General features: G+C 44.7%; 1 protein-coding gene across 3 annotated transcripts in view; it reads left to right on the forward strand.

The window, feature by feature from the left end:
- The first annotated feature begins 3,155 nt into the window (after window positions 1-3,155).
- The window catches only part of LOC139424556 (septin-9-like), a 73,266-nt gene continuing 50,797 nt past the window's right edge, over window positions 3,156-25,624 (forward strand). The window contains exon 1 of one of the 3 annotated variants that reach the window (XM_071176518.1): window positions 3,156-3,413. In XM_071176518.1, the coding sequence (XP_071032619.1) occupies window positions 3,389-3,413 (25 nt within the window). In that variant the 5' untranslated portion in view covers window positions 3,156-3,388. Of the gene's footprint in view, window positions 3,414-17,855; window positions 17,912-25,058; window positions 25,349-25,624 lie in introns of those variants that run through there. The other 2 variants (XM_071176519.1, XM_071176517.1) reach the window with 2 other exon arrangements.

Consider the following 25,624-nt stretch of genomic DNA (forward strand, 5'->3'; position numbering starts at 1 on the left):
GCACGTTGTAAAATGGTGTTTAACCCTGAGCTGAGAGAAAAGGACAGCCTTTCTACCTTAGCACCTAAACCATTCCCATATCAATTAACCAATGTGTACATTTAATTACACCAGGCAATACTATGAAAACAGTGACAGGTGCTCTGCTGCGGCCTCTCCCTTGTAAATCAGAAAAGACAGTCATTTTTCAGACAGTACCAGAAACTGTAGTAGTTAAATGTATGCTCACTAGAGGGAAGCAAAACCCTGATCATCATCACATATATAAGTGTATGAGGAGATGCCATTGGCCATGTTCGAGAGCATCAAATCCATGGTGCATTGTGGGTAAATGGTGACCGACTGACTGATCTACTAATATTCAAGAGTTGTTATTTATGATGCAAGGTGATTTGTCGATCAGTCATTCGGCAGTCGGCTGCAGTGTCGAACAAGCCCAATGGTCACGTTCTGCTCAGACGTTGCTTGCATTAACCAATGGTTGCATGCCACGTCATCGACTGTCATCAACTGACATATTGCTACAACATGTGGTAAGCAGATACTTAAAATACCTATCCAGGCGTTGTAAGATCTGTCAGGTGTCAAACGTCTAAGCTCAGGAACACAGAGAAAAACGTCTAAAATAATTTGAATACATTTTTAAAGCAGACTTCTAAAAATGTAGTCACAGCTTGTAAACTAAAATGGCCAACAAAAGTCTACCCACTGGGCACACACTGGTTGAATCAACGTTGTTTCTATGTCCTTTCAATGAAATGAAGTTGAATAGACGTCTGTGCCCAGTGGGTATTTTGTCACAGCATTTTGTTTTAAACAATTGGCAATTGTTGTTGTTTTTTGCACATTGAGGCAGCAGTTATGTCAACATCATTCATAGCAAAAACTGACCACCTGAGAAGGCTGGTGGGATGAGTTATAGGAGGCTGGGCTCATTGTAATGGCTTGAATTGAATAAATGGAAGGGTATCAAACACAAACATATGGAAAAAAACGTTTGACTCTGTTCCATTAATTCCATTCCAGCAATTCAAATGAGCCCGTCCTCCTATAGCTCCTCTCACTAGCCTCCTCTGCAGACCAAGTATAGGCAGCCTGGATCAAAATGTTGTTGTTTTAAAAAGGTCAGAGTTGGAACTTACCATTTTAAATGAATATGTACTGTATTTCATCAAGGTAAGTGTTTCCTTTAGGCTTCACAAGAGGAGCCCAAATAATGTCTTAAGCTTGTGTGGATTTTGCCCTTATCATAACTCCAAATCAATTGCACCACATTGGGTCATTGGATGTCCCCTTTAGCCTTGTCAGGGAAATGCCCCGACTCTTAGGCGCTGCCCAAATGCTCTATCTAATCGCACTTACGCCTCGAATGCAAAACAGGTTTGGAAACATTTGTAACTTAACTTTAAATGCGAATGACAACATTTTTCAAACACAAAACATACACTTACTGTAGACATTACACCGTATAGCAAAGTTGCAGCCAGCTGTGTTTTGAGTAACACCTGCTTCTGACCAGACCGGAAATGTGGAATGGAATGGTCCAATGGAAATGTGAGTGCAGAGTGAGAGGATGTGTCATTCCATGGCTGAAGGCTGTTACAGCTGGGTGCAACTTTCTAAACTGCTTACAGTAAGAGTATCTTTTGTATTTGAGAGATTCTTACTCACTGGTATAAAAGTTAAGTTACAAAGGTTTCCAAAACCGTACTGCAAACTAGGATTATGAACGTTTCTAAACGTTAAAACAGAGCGTCGGGATTGTAGTTCACATAGAGCCAGTTGTGATCCATACCTTCAGTTTACAACCCAAAAGGCTATAAGCCCCCTTGGGTTCTCGAGAGCTAGTGTGGATTTAGATAAGGCCCAGACAAGGAGCTAACCTGCCTATTTCAAGTTAAATATGAAACTTAAGCTATGAGTATAAAAGATTACGTGAGTAACTAATCTCATCCATCTTGAATTCTCCTCTTTCCCATGTTATTTATTTAACTAGGAAAGTCAGTTAAGAACAAATTCTTATTTTCAATGACAGCCTAGGAACAGTGGGTTAATTGCCTGCAGAGCGACTGATTTTTACCTTTTCAGCTCAGGGATTTGATTTTGCAACCTTTCGGTTACAAGTCCAACACACCTGACAGGTGTGGCAAATGAAACAGCATGATTGTTACACAGGTGCGCCTTGTGCTGGGGACAATAAAGGCCGCTGACATATGCAGTTTTGTCACACAACAATGCCACAGATGTCTCAAGTTTTGAGGGAGCATGCAATTGGCTTGCTGACTGCAAGAATGTCCACCAGAGCAGTGGCCAGAGAATTGAATGTTCATGTCTCTACCATAACCCACCTCCAATGTAATTTTAGAGAATTTGGCAGTAAGTCCAACCAGCCTCACAACCGCAGACCACGTGTAACCAAGTCAGTCCAGGACCTCCAGATCCGGCTTCTCCACCTATGGAATCATCTGTGACCAGCCACCAGGACAGCTGATGAAACAGAGGAATATGTCTGTCTGTAATAAAGCCCTTTTGTGGGGTAAAACCCATTCTGATTGGCTGGGCCTGGTTCTCAATTTGGTGGGCCTATGTCCTCTCAGGCCCGCTCTTGGCTGTGCCCCTGCCCAGTCACGTGAAATCTATAGATTAGGGCATAATATAATTATTTCAATTGACTGATTTCCTTAAATTAACTGTAACAGTAAACCGTTAAATTGTTGCATGTTGCGTTTATATTTTCGTTCAGTAATAGAAACATCTGAGCCATTAATATTTATAGGTCTAAATAGGGTGTTTGTGACATTTCACACCACAATAAAATGCAATGGATGTGTTCTAATTTACGAATAGAACCTCCTCAATCTTCCATGTAATGGTCAGTATAGCGAAATTTTGGGGACGCCAATGAGCTCAAACAAATGTATTCCATAGGGCAACAACCCATGACGTCGTCTCTGCGACCTCTCTCTTAATATGGATTGACTGGATGCTTACGTACGGATGATGTCATGCATGGAAAGCGCAACACTAAAATAACAGCATGGTCATAGGTGGGACGTGCGTAAAAGGCACATCCACATCCATTCGTGCCACTGATGCACGCTTGATTCCGTATGCACGCTCGTGTGGTCTGAAACTTGGAGCATCCCACGAAGTGCACATCAGGCTTGGTGAAACATCCAGCGACAATAAATAATACAGTCTAGGCTACGATACATTAGAGTTGTCTACTCGGTTTGAATTGGGATACGGTGAACGGTTACGCATGAGCCGCGGCAACAGTGCGAACAGTGAAAGGACCAGCGGGATCTACTACAAGAATACTTGGACGAATACTCAATACATTTTTTTGAGAAAACGTTGACTAAATTGTCTCCCAAACGACCAGAACATGAAGAAAAGTCCTGCGAATTCAGGTATGTTGGGAAATGTGTTATTATTGTGGAATACACTATTTTGCGCCCAACCCGCAATTCCAAGTTGCTTTATTTCCAAATGATCTTGAAGGCTTGTTGTAGCTGATGTGATATTTTTGAGTACATGTCTGTCTACTGTGTATTTTCAGCACTTAGTTTGATTCCTTTGTATTTTAATTATTTTAATATGAACCTCCTTTTTATATACATTTCTGAATATATTTTAGTTTAATGATCTATCGGCTAGTGTTTTTCCCTTACATGTCTGCATGTGTACCAACTATATCCCTGGATTACCCTGTATTTTCATTACTTGCATGACTTGTCATTAGACAAATCAAAGAGCCTACACTTAAACACAGGGAGCAGTACAGGTCAGTCGCCTCTACTCCTTTTCTCTCCTTTTTATTATCAGACTCTTTACTTTGATTTCTTTTATCATTCTCTCTCTCTTTGTTTTCATTTTCTTCTCTCCCTCTGATCAATGTGTGTATGCAGACTGAGTGTACTCTACCTAGAGGAGAGCCCCCTGGACTTCTCTAGCCATTAAGGCCTCTGTCTCATTATGCATCATCCCTTTGTCCTTCTCCTTCCTGCTCTCTGTGGCTGTGATGTGCTGGCCCTCTCTATAGCTGTGATGTGCTGGCCCTCTCTATGGCTGTGATGTGCTGGCCCTCTCTATGGCTGTGATGTGCTGGCCCTCTCTGTGGCTGTGATGTGCTGGCCCTCTCTGTGGCTGTGATGTGCTGGCCCTCTCTGTGGCTGATGTGCTGGCCCTCTCTATGGCTGTGATGTGCTGGCCCTCTCTGTGGCTGTGATGTGCTGGCCCTCTCTGTGGCTGTGATGTGCTGGCCCTCTCTGTGGCTGTGATGTGCTGGCCCTCTCTGTGGCTGTGATGTGCTGGCCCTCTCTATGGCTGTGATGTTCCGGTCTCTCGCTAGGCTGCACTCTATTAATACACACAGTGGTGTGTGTGTGTGTGTGTGTGTGTGTGTGCGTGTGTGTGTGTGTGTGTGTGTGTGTGTGTGTCACAGCATACCTCTGCTCACTAGCTCCTCTCAGACCCCATCTGTGCTTCCCACTCGTTCCCAACGTTCAGGACCGCAGGACGGGCTCCTGGGATCAAGTGGATTAGAGAATCGGAAAAGAACACATGCTGATGCCACAGTGTTTTTTTGTGTGTGTTGGGATTCATGCTCAGGTCACAGTTGGCAATACACCACAAATAGATCAGGGACCAGGCTAAGCATCATTAAGTCAGTATGTGACCTTTCAGAGAGAAGGAGAATGGCCTTTAAAGCAGGACCTTTTCCTACATAGCATTATCCTCAGCAGTTTATGGGGTGCTATCAGTGATTATCACTGTATGTCGGCTCCTATCTCTGTTAATCATCCCAGAGACCTGGGAGAGCTCTGATACTGATACCAGCCCTCTCTTAGTGGTGGTGTTGAGACAAGCCAGACAGCCTGTCCAAAACACTCCCTAACCCTTCTCCTTGGGCCTATCCTTTCAATATTAAATCTGTAAGTTGTTAGCAATATGGTGGAAGGTCCCCCACTACACTGCTTTAACCTATCCAAGCCCTTCAGATCTGCTTATACTGATACCAGTGCTCTGTTAGTGAGGATGAGGCGAAACAGAGGCCCATTCTAAAGGGAAACGTACCCAGGGGCTTTTCTGCATAGTTCAAGCTTTGCATGGATGCGTCCTGATTAAGGGACCGCCACCGGCTCGGTTGCCTGTATTTCTGAGCTGATTCCTCATGAGTTATGATGATGCTCTGTTCTAGCGGCAATTCTGGGCTTGTGTAGTTGTCACAAGTGGAGATGTTGAGAGAAATGGGGAGAAATGTGAAAAAGCACCTGCACCAAAAAGGCTAAAAATGCACCTGCCTCAGGTTTGCAGTGGTCTATTTTGCATTGCTGTGATTAGCGCTGGTCTATTTCGCGTTGCTGTGATTAGCGCTGGTCTATTTTGCATTGCTGTGGTTAGCGCTGGTCTATTTCGCGTTGCTGTGATTAGCGCTGGTCTATTTCGCGTTGCTGTGATTAGCGCTGATCTATTTCGCGTTGCTGTGATTAGCGCTGGTCTATTTCGCGTTGCTGTGATTAGCGCTGGTCTATTTCGCGTTGCTGTGATTAGCGCTGGTCTATTTCGCGTTGCTGTGATTAGCGCTGGTCTATTTCGCGTTGCTGTGATTAGCGCTGGTCTATTTCGCGTCACTGTGGTTAGCTCTGGTCTATTTCTGTGGTTAGCACTGGTCTATTTCCCAACCCTGTAGTTAGCGCTGGTCTATTCCCCATCCCTGTGGTTAGCGCTGGTCTATTTCCCGTCCCTGTGGTTAGCGCTGGTCTATTTCCCGTCCCTGTGGTTAGCGCTGGTCTATTTCGTGTTGCTGTGGTTAGCTCCGGTCTATTTCCCATCCCTGTGGTTAGCGCTGGTCTATTTCCCATCCCTGTGGTTAGCACTGGTCTATTTCGTGTTGCTGTGGTTAGCTCCGGTCTATTTCCCATCCCTGTGGTTAGCGCTGGTCTATTTCGTGTTGCTGGGGTTAGCGCTGGTCTATTTCCCGTCCCTGTAGTTAGCGCTGGTCTATTCCCCATCCCTGTGGTTAGCGCTGGTCTATTCCCCATCCCTGTGGTATGCTCTGATCTATTTCCCATCCCTGTGGTTAGCTCTGATCTATTTCCCATCCCTGTGGTTGGCGCTGGTCTATTCCACATCCCTGTGGTTGGCGCTGGTCTATTCCCCATCCCTGTGGTTGGCGCTGGTCTATTCCCCATCCCTGTGGTTGGCGCTGGTCTATTCCCCATCCCTGTGGTTAGCGCTGGTCTATTCCCCATCCCTGTGGTTGGCGCTGGTCTATTCCCCATCCCTGTGGTTAGCGCTGGTCTATTCCCCATCCCTGTGGTTGTCGCTGGTCTATTTCCCATCCCTGTGGTTAGCTCTAATCTATTTCGCGTCGCTGTGTAACAGCGGGGGTTCCTTCTCCCTCATCTACTCTCCTCCTCAGTCTTCAATTACTAACAACCAGTGGACATACAGTTGAAGTCGGAAGTTTACATACACCTTAGCCAAATACATTTAAACAAAGTTTTTCAAAATTCCTGTACGATCACTTTATTTTAAGAATGTGAAATGTCAGAATAATAGTAGAGAGAGTGATTTATTTCAGCTTTTATTTATTTCATCACATTCCTAGTGGGTCAGAAGTTTACATACACTCAATTAGTATTTGGTAGCATTGCCTTTAAATAGTTTAACTTGGGTCACACGTTTCGGGTAGCCTTCCACAAGCTTCCCACAATAAGTTGGGTGAATTTTGGTCCATTCGTCATGACAGAGCTGGTGTAACTGAGTCAGGTCTGTAGGCACACGCTTTTTCAGTTCTGCCCACAGATTTTCTATAGGATTGAAGTCAGGGCTTTGTGATGGCCTCTCCAATACATTGACTTTGTTGTCCTTAAGCCATTTTGCCACAACTTTGGAAGTATGCTTGGGGTCATTGTCCATTTGGAAGACCTATTTGCGACCAAGCTTTAACTTCCTGACAGATGTCTTGTGATGTTCCACATCATTTTCCTACCTCATGATGCCATCTATTCTGTGAAGTGCACCAGTTCCTCCTGCAGCAAAGCACACCCACAACATGACGCTGCCACCCCCATGCTTCACGGTTGGGATGGTGTTCTTCGGCTTGCAAACCTCCCCCTTTTTCCTCCAAACATAACAATGGTCATTATGGCCGAACAGTTTTATTTTTGTTTCATTAGACTAGAGGACATTTCTCCAAAATGTACGATCTTTGTCCCCATATGTCGATATAGGACTCGTTTTACTGTGGATATAGATACTTTTGTACCTGTTTCCTCCAGTATCTTCACAAGGTCCTTTGATGTTGTTCTGGGATTGATTTGCACTTTTTGCACTAAAGTACGTTCATCTCTAGGAGACAGAACGCGTCTCCTTCCTGAGCGGTATGATGGCTGCATGGGCCCATAGTGTTTATACTTGCGTACTATTGTTTTTACAGATGAATGTGGTACCTTCAGGTGTTTGGAAATTGCTCCCAAGGATTAACCAGGAGGTCTACAATTATTTTTCTGAGGTCTTGGCTGATTTCTTTTGATTTTCCCATGATACCAAGCAGCGAAGCACTGAGTTTGAAGGTAGGCCTTGAAATACATCTACAGGTACACCTCTAATTTACTCAAATTATGTCAATTAGCCTATCAGAAGCTTCTAAAGCCATGACATCATTTTCTGGAATTTTCCAAGCTGTGTGAAGGCACAGTCAACTTAGTGTATGTAAACTTCCGACCCACTGGAATTGTGATACAGTGAATTTTAAGTTAAATAATCTGTCTGTAAACAATTGTTGGAAAAATGACTTGTCATGCACAAAGTAGATGTCCTAACCGACTTGCCAAAACTATAGTTTGTTAACAAGAAATTTGTGGAGTGGTTTAAAAGCAAATTTTAATGACTCCAACCTAAATGTATGTAAACTTTCTACGTCAACTGTAGATATTAGATATTTATTTCCACACAGAGCAACACATGTTTTGTGTCTGATGTCTCCTATGAAGGCAAGGCCAGAGAATCTTCATCTGGACAGAGGCGTCTGCCTGCCTGCCTGCCTGCCTACTTACTTACTTACTTACCTACTAATGGGTTGGATGTACCCATGCTGTTGCCTATTTTCCAGTAACAATCTCCAAATGAAAGTGCGGTGGGGGCTCAGCAGAGTAAATGCACTCCCCATCTCTCTCTCTCTCTCTCTCTCTCTGTACACATGAGTGAACCCAGTCAGCTGCACTGTACACTGACTCCTCTCAGGATTCGTCCGCACACTGAATGAACCTTTTGTGCTCAGGAGTTGCTTAAGGGGGTGTTATGAACGTGTTGCACTTGCTATTTTTTTAAACTGGCCTCCATAATGAAGTGGGTGTCAGGTCTCTGATGTGCATTAGCAGCAAGCCTTTCAACGACTTAATAGCAAATAAAATGGCTTGGTGAAGCGTAACGTCCCCATCTGCATGATTTGTCATCAGGAAAATCGTTATCCTGACCTACAGCGTTTTATATTCTAGTCTTCAGCTAAGTTAGTACTGACAGGAAAGAGAGACCAGAAATAAATGTATTGTTAGTGTGTTTGAGTTACTAATCAGTAACAGTGTTTTGTTTGTCAGATTGTTTGTGTGTGACGTAGTCGTCCCTAAGGGGGGCAGCACTCCCGGTGATGTCATTGATGTGAGGAAGTGACAAAATGATCTCAGCCCTGTGTACAGTATTTGGCTTAAGGAGGCTGTTGGCCCAGTTGCATCAGGTGTGTAAGTGCTGAATCAGATTAGTGCTGGGCTGGAACAAACGCCTGCATACTGTGTGAGTGTCCCTGGACCAGAATGGAGCAAAGCCGTAGTAAAGGGATGCTGTGTATCAACCCTCCGTGTGGCTGGACGAGTTGAGCAACCCTGCATGTAATAAGGAACTTTGTATCTAGTTTTTCTCATTGGGCTCCAGTGTGTCAGCCATCCTCCTACTCAGTAGCACAACGGCAGATCCAGGTCCCGTAGTGACCAAGCAGCAGATGAGGAGTCAATACTGCTATTTACGTCTCCTAAACAATGTTGCCTTACAGTGAAGCCAGCTCGTTCCCTGAGTCTGAGACACTCTGTACTGGACCAAACCCAACTCACTGTGGATCGTGCTTCCAATGGTTCACAGTGTTCGAGCATGGTGCTGGCAACACAAGGGTTGTGGATTAGACTTCCCACACGGGCCATTGGTTGTTAATGTGCGTCCTGTGTCATTGTTAATAATGTTGACTATTCTGTCTCTTTAGAATAAAGTGTCTGCTAAGTGACGTATTAACCTCTCCCGTTGATGAGTATCACACCAGAACTCCCACCCAGAACTCCCACCCAGAACTCCCACTCAGACCTCCCAAGGGACTTGGTGTTCTGTGAATTTGCGTATCCGCACAAACGGTTCCATCTCCATTTCCTGCTGGAGAAGCTTTAATCTTTCATTAGCCTAATCTTAAGCCCCGTCCCCATAGGAAGTAACCCATTACTTATTATGGCTCATTTGTCTCCTGTCTCCCCAGGTCCAGATGCCTCTATGATTAGCCTCGCTGTGCAGGAATGCCCACTGACGTTTTGTTTCGGAATGCCGTCAAAACCGCCGGAAATACTGTGGTGCGCTCTGTGACATCATTAGCCAGTGTGTCAGAGTTCAACTCTATATAAGGATGTTGATTTGTGTAACACGCATGACATTTCAGCTTAAAGCCTAGACCCCCCAAAAAAACCTCCACACACACACACACACACACACACACACTTAAAACAGGACACTGAAAACAGGGCCATGTCACTATGGCTTAGGGTGATGGGCAGTCCTCTAGTGTTAATCATTATTTAGTTATATAACTTATATAAAACACACACACCTTCTGTTGAGAGCAGCTGTCATTAACAAAGCATAACTAATGAGCTAGTCATTATTGCCATCAGATTAGCTTGTAAACATAATGCGGACAGTCATATTAGAGGGTAATATAGACTGGGTCAGTCATCTAATCAAAAGAACAGATTTTTCTCCAAAACTGTTTATTGCATTTCCGCAGCTGCATTAAAAACAGTCATTGTCTGAGTAATGGCGTGTGTTTTTAAAAAATAGTCGATTTTAAAAGTACTATGGTAGGTAATATGGATGGCCATGTCAATTAATAGTTGCATAATGTCCCAGTAGAAGCCACGTAGGGCATATTTAACGCTCTGAGGTCTTGTATTTATCTGGGAGTGCTCTGTGACCAAACTCCACATGCACAGACACTACCACTGTGTGTGTGTGTGTGTGTGTGTGTGTGTGTGTGTGTGTGTGTGTGTGTGTGTGTGTGTGTGTGTGTGTGTGTGTGCGCGCGCGGAGACTGTTTGGGTCAGTGCAGCAGATTTAGACATAAGCAGCCTGCCATGCTGATTACAGGGGCACAAGCCACAAGGAACCACAGGAACTCTTTCTCTCTCTCTGCCACTCCATTTCTCCCTCTCGTTCTCTCACTCGCTCACTCACTCCCTCACCATGACTCCGTTTAGTCTAATTCGCAGAGACAGGAGGTGTGTGCGTGGGTGGAATTATTGTTGACTACCTAGCCCTCAGTCTTGTTTGTCCATACACTCTGTACCCTGCTGTGTGTTAGGCAGCACTTACTGAATTGATAACGAATCCAAGCCACTGTTGATTTGTTTTCTCAGTGTCAACAGTTGTCAGTATTTAACTCCATCTATCAGTTCTATCAACTCTATCAGCCATTCAAAATGCTAAGTGTGGTTCTGATAGCCTGAGTCCAAGATCTGTTTGTGCTGTCTTGCCAACTCCCTTGCTATGAGTGTCACGCCAAACAAGTTGGAACACAAACAGATCAGAGACTCAGGCTAGGTCTGGGCTAGGTAGAGCCGGAGACTCCCGGGCCTGGACCCGACACTGTGAGGATAGATCCCATTCTGGTCTGTCTGCTGCCAGCTTCCTCCAGGCTCTAATTACTAACTTATGGTGAGGAAATATCCAGCAGATAAACCCAGTACCACCACAGCCACGCTGGGGAGGGACAGACAGGCGGACTGCAGTCCAAGCACTTTTACAACACTTTGATTTAACTTCTTACTGACCTGGAATTGGGGTGGGGGGGTGGGGGGGAGGGGGACTTTTGGAAAGCAAAAAGTCTGTCTTTGAGTTAGAGTTGAGAAATGATTGTACATACTAGTTTGTGTCTGTTTTGTCCTGTGATCAGCCGTTCCAAGAGTGGTTACTCAGCCTTCGGGGCCTTGCTTATTCCGCTGTATATTGGCCATGAAATTCATTCTCTATTTGGTTATGAACTGGGAAGTGTAACTTCTCTCACTGACTGGTTTACACCAGATCATCTTTAACCAATGAAAACCATTGAGAGATTGCTGGCAAACAGAACCGTCAAATACCAAGTCTAATCACTGTCTTATTGAAAGCAGGCCTTGCTCATTAACTCAACCACACATAATCTCAATCCGCGTCTTTACATCGGGTCAATTGCCTTCTATCTGCCCCGTGGCAGGAAATGCCAATCTAGCGAGTGGGAATTAGTGCATGTGTGAGAGAGTCCTTAGATTCCCCCAGAGCCCCAGTGAGCCCCACTCACTCATCCCCTCTACCCCAGCATTTGGACACCATCAGTGGGGAATATGGGGATTGGGGATGAGCATGTGGCTGCCATCGGGAGCAGAGAGAACCAGGTGATTGGATCAAATCAAGGTCCCTCAATCAGGCTGTGTGTGTGTGTGTGTGTGTGTGTGTGTGTGTGTGTGTGTGTGTGTGTGTGTGTGTGTGTGTGTGTGTGTGTGTGTGTGTGTGTGTGTGTGTGTGTGTGTGTCAAAGGCTCTAGATTAGCAGCTGCTGTATGTGTCGTAGCAGGGTTTTTATTTAAGATGGTGACCCTTTTTAGAACATTGCAGATAGAAATTAATATGTAGAGCTTATCGATTCCTGAATGTTGTAAGAGCATGATCCCCAGGCCAGCAGGTATGGTTGTAGGAGCAGGGCAGGAGACACATGAGAAGGACAGGCCTGTCTGTGTCTGACAGAGAATAAGGGAGCTGCGCTGCGTAGCGCTGAGATGAGGTCATAGATTGTGGCTGCAGCGACGAATCGGGCACAGTCTGTTTTATTTTCTCTCTCTCCCTCGCTCTCCTTTTATTCTACATCATCAGCTCTGACTGTATTTTTAGGAAGGCGGTCTAAAATTGTGTGTGTGTGTGTGTATCATCAGCCCCCCGAGGCCCTTCCCCAGATGTGCAGAAGACATGCTCCTGCAGAGGGAACCTCCTGATCTCTCCTCCCTTTTACCTTCACTCCTCTCTTCTTCCTGTCCATTTACATTCAGTCCTTTCACTACCTCCTCCTCTCTTATATTTACATTCAGTCCTTTCACTACCTCCTCCTCTCTTATATTTACATTCGGCCCTTTCACTACCTCCTCCTCTCTTATATTTACATTCAGTCCTTTCACTACCTCCTCCTCTCTTATCTCTCTCTTTTCTCTCCCCCCTCATCTTTAATCTCCTTCTGACTGTTCTGTGTCCTTCATAGTGCATCACCGCCCCACAGGCATGTCTATACTAGTGGTCCGATGTGTGCTGGTCCAGTCCTTGACTCTTATGTAACTAAATGTAACATGTTGTGGGTCAGGCGTTTGGCCATAGGTCATGTACTAAAGTGACGGCTTCCATTTAATGTGAGCCCTTAGGCTCACCATGCAACGTCAGTAGCCTCCAGCTTTTTTGGGCTTGTGTGTTTGGTCTTGCATGGGTGCTTCTGTGTACATGGCGGTCCGCGTTCTATGCCCATCTGCCCTACTGCACAAAGTGTGCTTGTGTGTTTACAGGATGTACGGTCATGCGAGAGAAATAACAGCCCTCTTCTGAATAGCCCCCTTCCTCCGCAGGGTGTGTGTGTGTGTGTGTGTGGTGTGTGTGTGTGTGTGTGTGTGTGTGTGTGTGTGTGTGTGTGTGTGTGTGTGTGTGTGTGTGTGTGTGTGTGTGTGTGTCTGCATGTGAGTGTGTGTGTGTGTGTGTGTGTGTCTGCATGTGAGTGTGTTTGTATGTGTGTGCATGCCCATTTGTGTGTGTGTGTCTGCATGTGAGTGTGTTTGTATGTGTGTGCATGCCCATTTGTGTGTGTGTGTGTGTGTGTGTGTGTGTGTGTGTGCACGTGAGTGTGTGTGTGCTAGAGGTCAACCGAATAATCGGCATGGCCGAATTAGGGCTGATTTCAAGTTTTCATAACAACCGGTAATCTGCATTTTTGGATGCCGATTGCACTCCACGAGGAAACTGCGTGGCAGGCTGACCACCTGTTACGCAAGTGTAGCAAGGAGCCAAGGAAAGTTGCTAGCTAGCATTAAACTTATCTTATAAAAAACAATCTATCTTCACATAATCACTAGTTAACTACACATGGTTGATGATATTACTAGGTTAACTAGCTTGTCCTGCGTTGCATATAAATGAACAGGCACCGCATTGATTATCGTCGAATCACAGCCAACTTCGCCAAACGGGGGATGATTTAACAAAAGCACATTTGCGAAAAAAGCACAATTGTTGCACGAATGTACCTAACCATAAACATCAATGCATTTTTTAAAATCAATAGACAGAAGTAGATTTTTTTTTAAACCTGCATATTTAGTTAAAAGAAATTCATGTTAGCAGGCAATATTAAACTAGGGAAATTGTGTCACTGTATATGCAACAGTTTGGGCCGCCTGGCTCGTTGCAAACTAATTAGCCAGAATTTTACATAATTATGACATAACATTGAAGGTTGTGCAATGTAACAGCAATATTTATGGCACAGTCCAAGAAGGGCACTTCTCTCTCCAGAATGAGCTCTCTCCTGGCAAGTTGTGCACATTCATTGTTTCATAACTTCATTTTTTGAATTGTTTGAGTTTCATTGTTAGTGTCTATCAATTCCCCATTACATACAGTAGCTCACCAGAAGTACATTTTACTGTTAATTCCTATAATTTCTAATCTACAACATTTATTTGGTTACGGTAATGTCTGTTAATGCTTTCAATATATTATTATTCCAGTCGTTTACCCGTTTCTCATTGTCGGAGTGGACACGTTGTTTGCAGAGCGCATAACCTGTACTACACTTGTAAGAAACACGTTTTGGTTTATTTCATTCCGTTTACGAATTCTGTCAATTTAGCCATTGACAGGAGCACTCCAAACAAAAGACAATGTTGAGCAAGGACGCGCACCTGGTTACACATAGAAGTAGGCCGGCCTATAGGCTTCTCAACGTAATGTTTTCTTCACAGCGAGGAAGCAAAGTCTGTTTTTACATCCATTCAGACTAACAATAGTTCCTCAATGTATTTGAAAAGTCTTTCCAGCTCTCTCCCTTTTTCATAACCACTCGGTGTGAAATGAAAGATGTCAAACATCATAAAATGGGCCTACCTGACTACGACTTATCCCTTGCGCAAATAGCCAACAGCTGACGGCACAGAATATTTTATACAATGTTGCAAGGAGCTTCAGGCCAGACCCAAGTTAATAGCCGATACAATGTTTCAAGTTCGTTGCAGAAAGGCCACCTGTAGCCACTGCCGGCTGAAATATTTTTAGATGTTTGCTTTATAGGCTATTTTTACATGGCAATTAAAGTTACTTTTTAGGTTTATCATTTTGCATTTAGAATTGGATAGAATTTTGATTAACCTCATGACAATGATTTTGAGATACGGAGACATTATTTTAAATAAAATAATTGTTCCACATAAATGTGCATATGAAAAACACAACTGGTACGCAGATCAGTAGAAGTTGTAAGATAAATTGGCATTCCACGTGAGAAAGTTGGCCTACTCCTCGTGTAGCCTATTACCGGCAACTTCAGGAGAGTAATAGCAGAATCTGCGAAAGCCAGCGAGAGCTGGATGGTCAGGACAGGTTAAGGTTTTTTTCTTATGGTTATCTTGTTCTCTGGCTCCCTCTTGAGTCATTTGTGTCTTATTTCATCAAACAGTGAGCTTAAAGTATAAGACAAGCTCAATGCATATAAAAACATATAGGGTGTGTCTATCACAGGAGGTTAGTGGCACCTTAATTGGGGAGGACGGGCTAGTGATAATGGCTGGTTTCCATATGTTTGATGCCATTCTGTTCACTCTGTTCCAGCCATTTATTATGAGCCGTGCTCACCTCAGCAGCCTCCACTGATATTTATTTTCTCCGTTGGGGACAGCGCTAGTGTGGTGGGAGGTTCTCCTCCAGCAGGCAGGTTGGGATGATTTAGAGGGGAGATGGTAAAACGCATGAGTGAGACCATCCCTCTACAGATGGACGCTGGTCTCTCTCTCTCCTTTCTCTACAGATGGACGCTGGAGCTGGTCTCGCTCTCCTCTCTCTACAGATTGGAGCTGGTCTCTCTCTCCTCAAATAGGTCTCAGAATGGAGCCAGTACAGTACAGCCCTGTTGAGGCTTATAGTAAACCAACGTTGAGTCAGAGCTGGCTTACCGCAGCACCACTGTTTAAATACCGTACACATATCATACATGAAAAAGTGTGTCACCAAAAGATACTGCTGTTTTGTTAGCTGTCTGAGTGTCACTAATAGGAAGTCACAGATTGTCACTTGTGTTTCTGTGTGTGTTTGTGCGTGTGGCCGCATGCGTGCCTGCTTGCATGAGTCTGTGTGAGAGGCCACAATGCTTTTGGGCTCAGGCCAAGGGTCTGACTCGATCTCGCCTGGCCAGCTGAGCACTGACTAGGTCCAGGGTAGACCGGGTAAGTGCTGCCCTTTGGCTGTCCTAAAGAGTTCTCCTTAATTAAAACATGTCATAAGCATTCATTGCATTCTACTAACTTTGTTATTGCGCAACAGCTTTAACAGAAAAGGGATCTTTTTTTATATATTGCTAGTCTTGGCCCAGATTAGCTCTGCTTTAAATGTCTGAGGACTAAGCAGCATGAGACACCCCCCCAACACCACACACACACACACACACACATGCTAAAACACACGCACGCACACACACACACACATGCTAAAACACACGTGCACAGTGCAGGATTTGGTGGAATCAGCCAGGGGCCTTAAAACCGGGCCTCTATTTTTGACAGACTTGGGTAACATTGACAAACACCATGTGGATGGAAGTTGGCTTCTTCCTTATGACTGAGTTCCTCTTTAATTCAGCATCAAAAAAGTGAGAATTTAGATCTGAGTGTATCTGTTTCTTTGTGTGACCTTTAGTAACCACACAGTACACATAGACACACACCTACAAAATCCACACACACCCCTATCCCTCCATCCAGTCCCTCTACTCCCCCACACAGACATATGGCCATATGACATGAGCAAGGAGGTGCAGCGGAGGGGGAGAGACATACAGTACGTCTCCACAGAGCTGGTTTAGGTCAGAAGAGGGACCCTAGACAGCCCTTTTTAACAGAACCCCGTTACGTAGATACAGATAACCCCACTGCTCATCCATGCCGGTCTCATTCCCACTAGGATCCAGTGTGTGTGTAGAGTGGGGTGTTTGTGTGTGTGTGTGTGTGTGTGTGTGTGTGTGTGTGTGTGTGTGTGTGTGTGTGTGTGTGTGTGTGCCACAACTCCGTGATCTATTGGCCATGGGGCACCCTTTTTATGACTGGTTCCAACTTCCTTGGGTCCCTCATACAGTTGATGCAGCATTTTTAAAAAGAGGATCTTACAATGAGGGAAAACCCAGAGAATGTTTGTGAACTCACTTCTGATCACACTCTTTGGCAGAGAGACTGTAAAGTTTGGCTACGGTTGAAGTTTTTGACAACGTACAAGAAATCCCTGTCGACACGTACACCATCCCCAGCCACGTCTCTTGTATCAACACCTCACCTTCGATAAAGCCTGGAGCTTGTCATCGGGGTGAGCCAAGAGAAACAATTTGCCCTATCGCAACTGTAGCATATTACTGTCCTCACCCAGCCGCGGTTACTGTAGACTAAACTAAAACAGCCCAGGACAGGTCACATTCACCTGAAAGAGCCAAAGGGTTTGTCTCAGTCATGTTTCCGCTAAAGCTATCTAGATAGCTAAGTCGCTAACTCTGGCTAGCTAAAGTCGCTAACTCTGTAGTATCTAGGGAGGGATCGGATGTCCCTTTGAGAACAAATGGAAAGGGCAGGGAAGTGCTTGTAACTTGGGCCGCCCTCTCCCTTTCACTCACACACACACATGGGTGTGTTTGTTTGGCTGTTTTCTCGCCCAGACGGCGGCTCGCTAAGTGACCCTTGACCACGCCTGGAGAGCAAGGTGGAGGGTCAGAGGTCAGAGTGCGTCCTGCTCTCCTGGCGTCAGGGGAGCGGTTGGAACGGGAGTGGGGTTAGGGGTGGGCACTATGGAATGTTCCAGGTCTGTTAAGTGGCTCCAGTGTTTGTTTTTCCTGATTAAACCCAAGTCAATAGACCTGGAGATACTCCGGGAGGATAGAATACATCGTCTCCGGTCAGGAAATGTTAAAGTTTCTCTATAACTCACTCAGTTGAGTGTAATGTTTTGAGAGTGTTCTTCGTCCTCTTACCCCACATTTACCTTGTACCCTCGGCGTCTTAGAATAGTGTCGAAGGTCCCAACACTTACAGTATCAGAGTGTGTGTGTGTGATTGGGGGCTGTTGAATGGAGGTAGCGGGACGCTTGAGTTCCAGGACCCTAGAGAAAAACGAATTAAAAGAGCGAGAACTTCCATATGATCCGTTCTGACACTGCATTATCACGGCAGATTGAAGACATTAGCACTACAGAGGGAGGGAGGGGGGGCGAGAGGTGACTAAGTCAGACAGAAAAAGGGGAAGTCTCCAGCAAAAAAAAAAGGGAGGGAGAGAAAAAAGACAGACATTACATGTGGCTATCTGAGGCTGCGAGCAAGTAATGGAGCGAGACAGAATAGCCGGTAAGTTCTAGGCTCTCAAACTTTTTTCTTCTGCATAGTTTGGAGCCTTTTTCATTGAAGAAAAGCTGCTTAATTTACTCTGTTCTAACTCACTTGGTAACTTTGCTGCCTCGCCTGTGTAGAGGAAGCCACGAGTCATTCGGGGTTCTGTTTGCTTCGTCGGCCAATACAGTAGACGCTGGGGCACCCTGTCTGTCTAGTCCGCTTGCCTCACTACTGTTTGAAAGAGTACAGGACTAACTAATTCATCTTGCTAGTAAATTCGACAAGAACATGATCATCGGCTCTAATGATGATTTCACTCTTCTCACTTTGGATTTTTGTTGTTGTTGAATTCACTCCATTTTTAAGGGTTGACTTGTAATAGTTTACTCTACAGCTGGTGGTAGTCTTTGTCTCTCTTTCTGACACGGTCAGCTGTGAGATGCTGTCTTTACTGAATGTGCTTGTCTGCATGAGTGTGTGCGTGAGAGGGGGGCATCATGTGAAGAAGTGTCTAAATCACCATGACTACAAGGTATCCTGGACACTACTATGGAAAGAAATGTGGAAAAGCCACAAAACCAAACATGCAATTTGTGACTGAGGCATTGCAGTAGGATTGCATTGGATAGGATGGAATAATGATTCACCACAGTTGACCTTGATGTGGGAGCTGGACTATAGATAGACATGATTAACTCTGAATAATGTCATAGCCATGCATACGAGGGAGTTTATGCTTGATTTCAGTCATCTGGATTAACTATGATTGATGGGAAAGTCTCTATTTTTAGTTATGGGATGAGGCATGAGCTCATGTCTCATATCGTCGCTAATATGCTTTTTTTCCCGGTTGTGGCCTCCGCCAGCGTCTTTTCAGGAAAGCCTGGCACGTCCCACACACTGTGTCCTGTCCGACTGCGTGTCTTGTCATGCTGTGTCCTCCACGCTGTTGCTCTCAGCTTCAGGGTTGATATTCCTCCACTTCCCCTGTTAATGTCACCCTCTCTGTTTACACACAGTGCTACAACTGAAGCTATCTCTGATCCATAGATCTGCCTTATCAGGTCTTTCATTGGATTTTCTGTTTTTTGATAAGTTTTGAGTTGTAGAGGGGCTTCTAAACTGGCCCATATGGGCTCAGTCTGGATTAAAACGATAACGCTAATCCAACAGGCTTGTGGAGATTAGCGTCGGACATCAAGCCGAGCGTCACTCTGAAAATGATCCTTCATTCAGCTGCTAATGAGATGGCTCCGCTTCAGCTCAGTGAGTCTGATCTGCTGTGCAGACTCTGTATAGTTCTAGATTAGACCACAGGGAGGCAGTGTTGCTATGTGAGTTTTCCCTTAGCCATCTGTTTCTGCAGGCAGGCAGAAACTGTTTCTGGAGTGCACCACCATTTCACTGAGTACTGTGAAAAGTTCCATGTGGATGATTCATATTTTGCAGACAGGGATTTCTTTCTTGTGTGATTTGGAAGAATATAGCAAAGTCGGACGTTGGTGGGGGTGAGGAGAAGTGTGAGGTTTTTCCACAGCTCGAGCGTTTGGTGGCAGCAGTCGCCTTTCATCCAGGAAGCCCTGGGTTGAGCAACTTCCTCTTTGTTTTGTCTTTATAGGGTTGTTTTTTAGATATGTTGCTACGACAACCCCCCCCCCCCCCCCCAAAAAAAACAACAACACGTAACTTGTTTTGAGAGCTATATGAGCTACAGTATTGTCTTAACGGGACATTTTGGACCCGTGTTATGAGCCTCTCTACCCTCTCCGTTTTGTCTCTGTAGTGTTTCAAACCTCTGCTATAAACCGTAGCATCAGACCTCAACGGTACGGCCGTAGCCTCTCTACCCTCGGCTGTGCTGGATTTAAGATAATATGTTCAATGTGATGTCTTATTGATCATCTCTAAGTATTGGCAGCACATTGGGCTATAATGTCAGATAGTTGACTCCCTCATTGTGTTTGGCTGCTGCTTCAGTGATACAATTCGAAATCTATGTTTAATAGTGGAAATGAGAGGAAATCAGAAATGCCATGTCCATGTCTGTATTGTGACATTTCTAATGGAGATGATCAGTACAGGATATCCTGTTGAGTGACGCTCTCATCACAGCCATGGCAGGCTATTGGTGGCTGAGGTGTGAGTTGACAGACCTGTTGAGGTCAAGGCGGAGGGAGGGAGGGAGGGAGGGAGGGAGGGAGGGAGGTGGCGATGGGGCTTTGCTCTGAACACTTACATGCTCTGGATCAACACAAGGCCTGTTCAGTGTGTCACGTCAGCTTACTCATCCTTCGGCTGCTGTGTGTGAATATTCCTTTGCATTCGTTTGGGTTTTGCACAATGTACACAGTGCAGTGAATGCTAACGATAGCCAATGCAGTACCCTTAAGACACAGCACAACAAACGCATGCAAGACTCCACTCACACACACATGCACACTACCCAGTGGCGAACCCCCTGTCGAGGAAGTCGCAAGGCTCTTTGTGTTCCATACAAGCAGTGTACAGGATTTCCTCCATGAGTCAGCTGTCGACACTTCTACCTTCCCACCCCCCATGCACCCTACCTTTTATTGTCTGCTAATATTATTATTTCTCCACTAGGATAAGACCGGGCCCAAAGAACATGGCCCTGGACATTGAGAACAGGAAAGTCGGAAACTGGGCGGGCAGCCCCACCTTTTGGTGTTGGGAGTTTGGCTGGTACTAGGCTATTACATGAAAATGATGGAACAGGGGTCAAATCATGGTGTTAGCTTAGTCATGATCTATTCGTCGATGGATACTGGTGGCCCTGAAGGTGTATCACGGCAAGGGCCAGCTCTCGTGTGGCCCTTGTATGATCTACGGGTCTGACTGGGCCTTGTACCAGTGGAACATTCATTGAAGGTGTGGAAAATGCTAATGTAACCTGTAGGGAATGCTACAATAATGGTACTTTTAGATGGTACGGGGTAGACGGTAGATGGCAAACCAGATGTCATTGTTTTCAATGAGAGCACGACAGTAAACCGTTGAGGTTGGCGGTGAATGCCGTCAGGTAGATGGGACTTGCCGCCAGAGTTCAAATATTGAAACTTTTGCCTTCTGCCATGTCTCGCTATGTTCTGTTCTTTATTTTTGTCTTATTATCTATCCTGATGTCTAGTCACTTTACCCTGCCTTCAGGTACATATCTACCTCAAATACCTTATTATTATCTATCCTGATGTCTAGTCACTTTACCCTGCCTTCATGTACATATCTACCTCAAATACCTTATTATTATCTATCCTGATGTCTAGTCACTTTACCCTGCCTTCATATACATATCTACCTCAAATACCTTATTATTATCTATCCTGACGTCTAGTCACTTTACCCTGCCTTCATGTACATATCTACCTCATATACCTTATTATTATCTATCCTGATGTCTAGTCACTTTACCCTGCCTTCATATACATATCTACCTCAAATACCTTATTATTATCTATCCTGACGTCTAGTCACTTTACCCTGCCTTCATATACATATCTACCTCAAATACCTTATTATTATCTATCCTGATGCCTAGTCACTTTACCCTGCCTTCATGTACATATCTACCTGAAATAGTACTACTGCACATTGTACTGGTACTCCCAGTATATAGCTACATTCTTGTGTATTTTATTCCTCTTGTGTTACTATTTTTGTTTTTTTTTGTTAACTCTGCCTTGTTGGGAAGGGCTTGTAAGCGTGTCACAGTAAAGTCTACACCAGTTGTATTCGGCGCCTGTGACAAATAAAATGTGATTTGATGACGACTGGTATGATGTTCTTTGCGTCCCTCGTCTAAACGCAGCATAACATGACTTGTGAAAAGGCACACTTCATCGCACAGTGTTTTTTTTTATGCCTGATGGGCAAAGTGTGAAATGATCCAGTCAGGCTAGGAGGCCTGGCGTGTTTACAAGTTCTAGTTGGACAGCTCTCTCGTGCCCTTGTTCTCTCTGTCTCTCTCTCTCTCTCTCTCCTCTGTCTCTGTCTGTTTCTGTGTGTGTTATTATCCCGTTTAATTGAGTAGTTTCTCTACTCAAGATTTTTATTGAAGCCACGTTTATTTAGCTCTGTTAATTCCATCAGCAGTCATCAGTGCACTGTTGCCACACTGTCTGGACTGAAAGGTCAGGACAATGCCGTTTTTAAAAGGTGACATTTTAGAGGAACTGTCTAACCTCTCGCATGCACACACGCACACACACACACACACACACACACTCATAAATGGAGTTGATGTGGGGCGACTGGTTTTGTCACTTCCTCGTGATAAACGTCTGTGGTTGTGTTCCTATTCGTCTGAAATTGGCCTGACGACCAGGTCTGCAGGTAGAACCAGGGACGTATTAGGAGGCCCACACAGTAAGTGACAAAGCTAACCCACCCACACGTGAAGTAACAAGTGTGAATATGTGAAGAGTCCTAGACCAGCCTATCCTATAAGTACATTGTACTGACCCAAACCGGCACCCTTTTACACAAACAACATGCATCTACACCACAGCTCTCCTGTCTCCTCTCTCTCTCTCTCTGCCATTATCCAGAACCCGGCTGTATTGTTTTGGTGGGGATTTTTCTACAGTTTAGCCCTGAGCCTTCAAACACTGTTTACTGGGCTATTTCAGGGGTACTGAAACACACACACACGCGCTCCAGATGTTGTTTTGAAAATCCGTCTCTCTATGCCTGGGAGGGAGCCATCATCGGCGTGTGTGTTTGCGTGCGTGTTTAGATAAATATATGCTGGCTGGGGAGGTGTGTATTTCGCACTGTGTGTTTTTAGGTTTAATTGAGGACTGGGGCTGTGTGGCATATGGTTTACAGTACTGCCACTGAGTCTGAGTACCAGGGGGCCACACACTGCTCCGTTTGACCGAAGATACGTACATGAATGCACAGGCATGGGTTAGTGTGGATGTAACACAGATGCACGCGCACACATCCACGCAGGCACACACACCACACGCCTATACACAGCTGTCAGGTTTTACTGGATGTGCGATACACACAATGTGGGTATGTGAGTACTTATGAGGCGGACTCAACCCATGGTTGCTTTCAGCACTGAGGCAGCCTACACAATCCATAGAAGACTGTAACCTTTCCAACACAGCACAAGTGGTAAAAAAACAAAACATGGTAGCAGTCTAGAAGAGGTATTCCAGTCCTATAACTGGTATATACAGTGCCTTGCGAAAGTATTCGGCCCCCTTGAACTTTGCGACCTTTTGCCACATTTCAGGCTTCAAACATAAAGATATAAAACTGTATTTTTTTGTGAAGAATCAACAACAAGTGGGACACAATCATGAAGTGGAACGACATTTATTGGATATTTCAAACTTTTTTAACAAATAAAAAACTGAAAAATTGGGCGTGCAAAATTATTCAGCCCCCTTAAGTTAATACTTTGTAGCGCCACCTTTTGCTGCAATTACAGCTGTAAGTCGCTTGGGGTATGTCTCTATCAGTTTTGCACATCGAGAGACTGACATTTTTTCCCATTCCTCCTTGCAAAACAGCTCGAGCTCAGTGAGGTTGGATGGAGAGCATTTGTGAAGCTGTTAGGGTGAGGCGACGCCAGCCACCAGGTGGGCCCACTTCCAGAGAAGTGAGTGTTCTTTAATTAGAGAGGTAGTGAGTCTAAGGATGAGTCTGAAATGGACCCCTGTTCCCTAAAAACATCTACATTTTTTTATTTAACCTTTTATATAACTAGGCAAGTCAATTCTTATTTACAATGACTTCCTACCCCGGCCAAACCTGGACCACGCTGGGACTATTGTGCCTTTCCCTATGGGACTCCTATCATGACCTGATGTGATGCAGCCTGGACTATACTATATAGTGCACTACCTTTTTGACCAGGGCTCCTATAGTGCATTACCTTTTTGACCAGGGCTCATATAGTGCACTACCTTTTTGACCAGGGCTCCTATAGCGCTCTACCTTTTTGACCAGGGCTCCTATTGTGCATTACCTTTTTGACCAGGGCTCCTATAGTGCATTACCTTTTTGACCAGGGCTCCTATAGTGCATTACCTTTTTGACCAGGGCTCCTATAGTGCATTACCTTTTTGACCAGGGCTCCTATAGTGCATTACCTTTTTGACCAGGGCTCCTATAGTGCATTACCTTTTTGACCAGGGCTCATATAGTGCTCTACCTTTTTGACCAGGGCTCCTATAGTGCTCTACCTTTTTGACCAGGGCTCCTATAGTGCATTACCTTTTTGACCAGGGCTCATATAGTGCTCTACCTTTTTGACCAGGGCTCCTATAGTGCATGACCTTTTTGACCAGGGCTCCTATAGTGCTCTACCTTTTTGACCAGGGCTCCTATAGAGCATTACCTTTTTGACAAGGGCTCCTATAGTGCATTACCTTTTTGACCAGGGCTCATATAGTGCTCTACCTTTTTGACTAGGGCTCATATAGTGTACCTTTTTGACCAGGGCTCCTATAGTGCATTACCTTTTTGACCTGGGCTCATATAGTGCTCTACCTTTTTGACCAGGGCTCATATACCTTTTTGACCCTATATAGGGAAAAGGGTGCCATTGCAGATGCAGTCAGACTTTGTGTCAGGAAAGCACCAGAGAAGTGAGTGTTCTTTAATTAGTGCTAGAGAGGCAGAATTACATGTTTATCAATAACTACTGAGGTACTTAGTTCATGTTAGCTCGATTGGAGTGGGACTGAGTGGCTTGAGTTTTATGAAGGCCATTTTTGAGGGCCTGAGCTTTCTGGTTGATTAGATGAAGCCAGGAAGTTGATTAAGTGGCTGTGTGACAATTCCCCTGTTGGCTCATGTCTTTTTTACAGACTTGACACACAGACACAGTCATTTTTATATTACTTTTTTTTTTTACCAGGCAAGTCAGTTATTAAGAACAAATTCTTATTTACAATGACAGCCTAGGAACAGTGGGTTAACTGCCTGTTCAGGGGCAGAACGACAGATTTGTACCTTGTCAGCTCAGAACTTTGAACTTGGAACCTTTCGGTTACTAGTCCAACACTCTAACCACTAGGCTACCCTGCCGCCCCTCATTGAGAGGGAGGCGGCAGGCAGGGAGATGCACAAAATAAAGGGAGGGAGTTTCTCTCTGAGGGGAGGAGAGGAGGGCTTGCTTTTCACTCTCTGAAGACTGAGTGCTGCGATGTAGTGCCAGGCATAGGAGGAAGCAGAGAAAAAAATAAGTTGCTCCTTTAAGAAAGCTGTTGGATTGGATCAGATCTACTACTCAGCACTCTGGTTTTTTACACTGGCTCCTAATTTTGGATTTGTTTAGAATCAATAGGGGGACTCTGGAACGTTACCTTGATTGGGAAGGGATTTGGGAATTCTGTTTACTTGGATATCAAACCAGCAAGATGTCTGACTCCAAGGTTACTGCTCACTTGGACGGAATTATCTCTGACTTTGAAGGTTTGTCACGTTTTGATCACCCTCTTTTATTTGTCACAGACGTTCCTATCGACAGCCAGTGGTGACTAACGACTGACGATAACTGATGTCAAAACTACTATTTCTAGATCGAATTTACAATTGAGTCACTAGCCTTTTCCACTTAACAGCACTGGTCTCTCTCACTCTGTTTTTGTTTCTTGAGTTTGTTTGTACACACATTGGGCATGTGTTCCCCTCAGTCTCTTTTTTATTTGACCTATATTGAACCAGGCAAGTCAGTTAAGAACAAATTCT

The sequence above is a fragment of the Oncorhynchus clarkii genome, chromosome 13, assembly GCF_045791955.1.
Source record: "Oncorhynchus clarkii lewisi isolate Uvic-CL-2024 chromosome 13, UVic_Ocla_1.0, whole genome shotgun sequence".
Taxonomy (NCBI): Eukaryota; Metazoa; Chordata; class Actinopteri; order Salmoniformes; family Salmonidae; genus Oncorhynchus; species Oncorhynchus clarkii.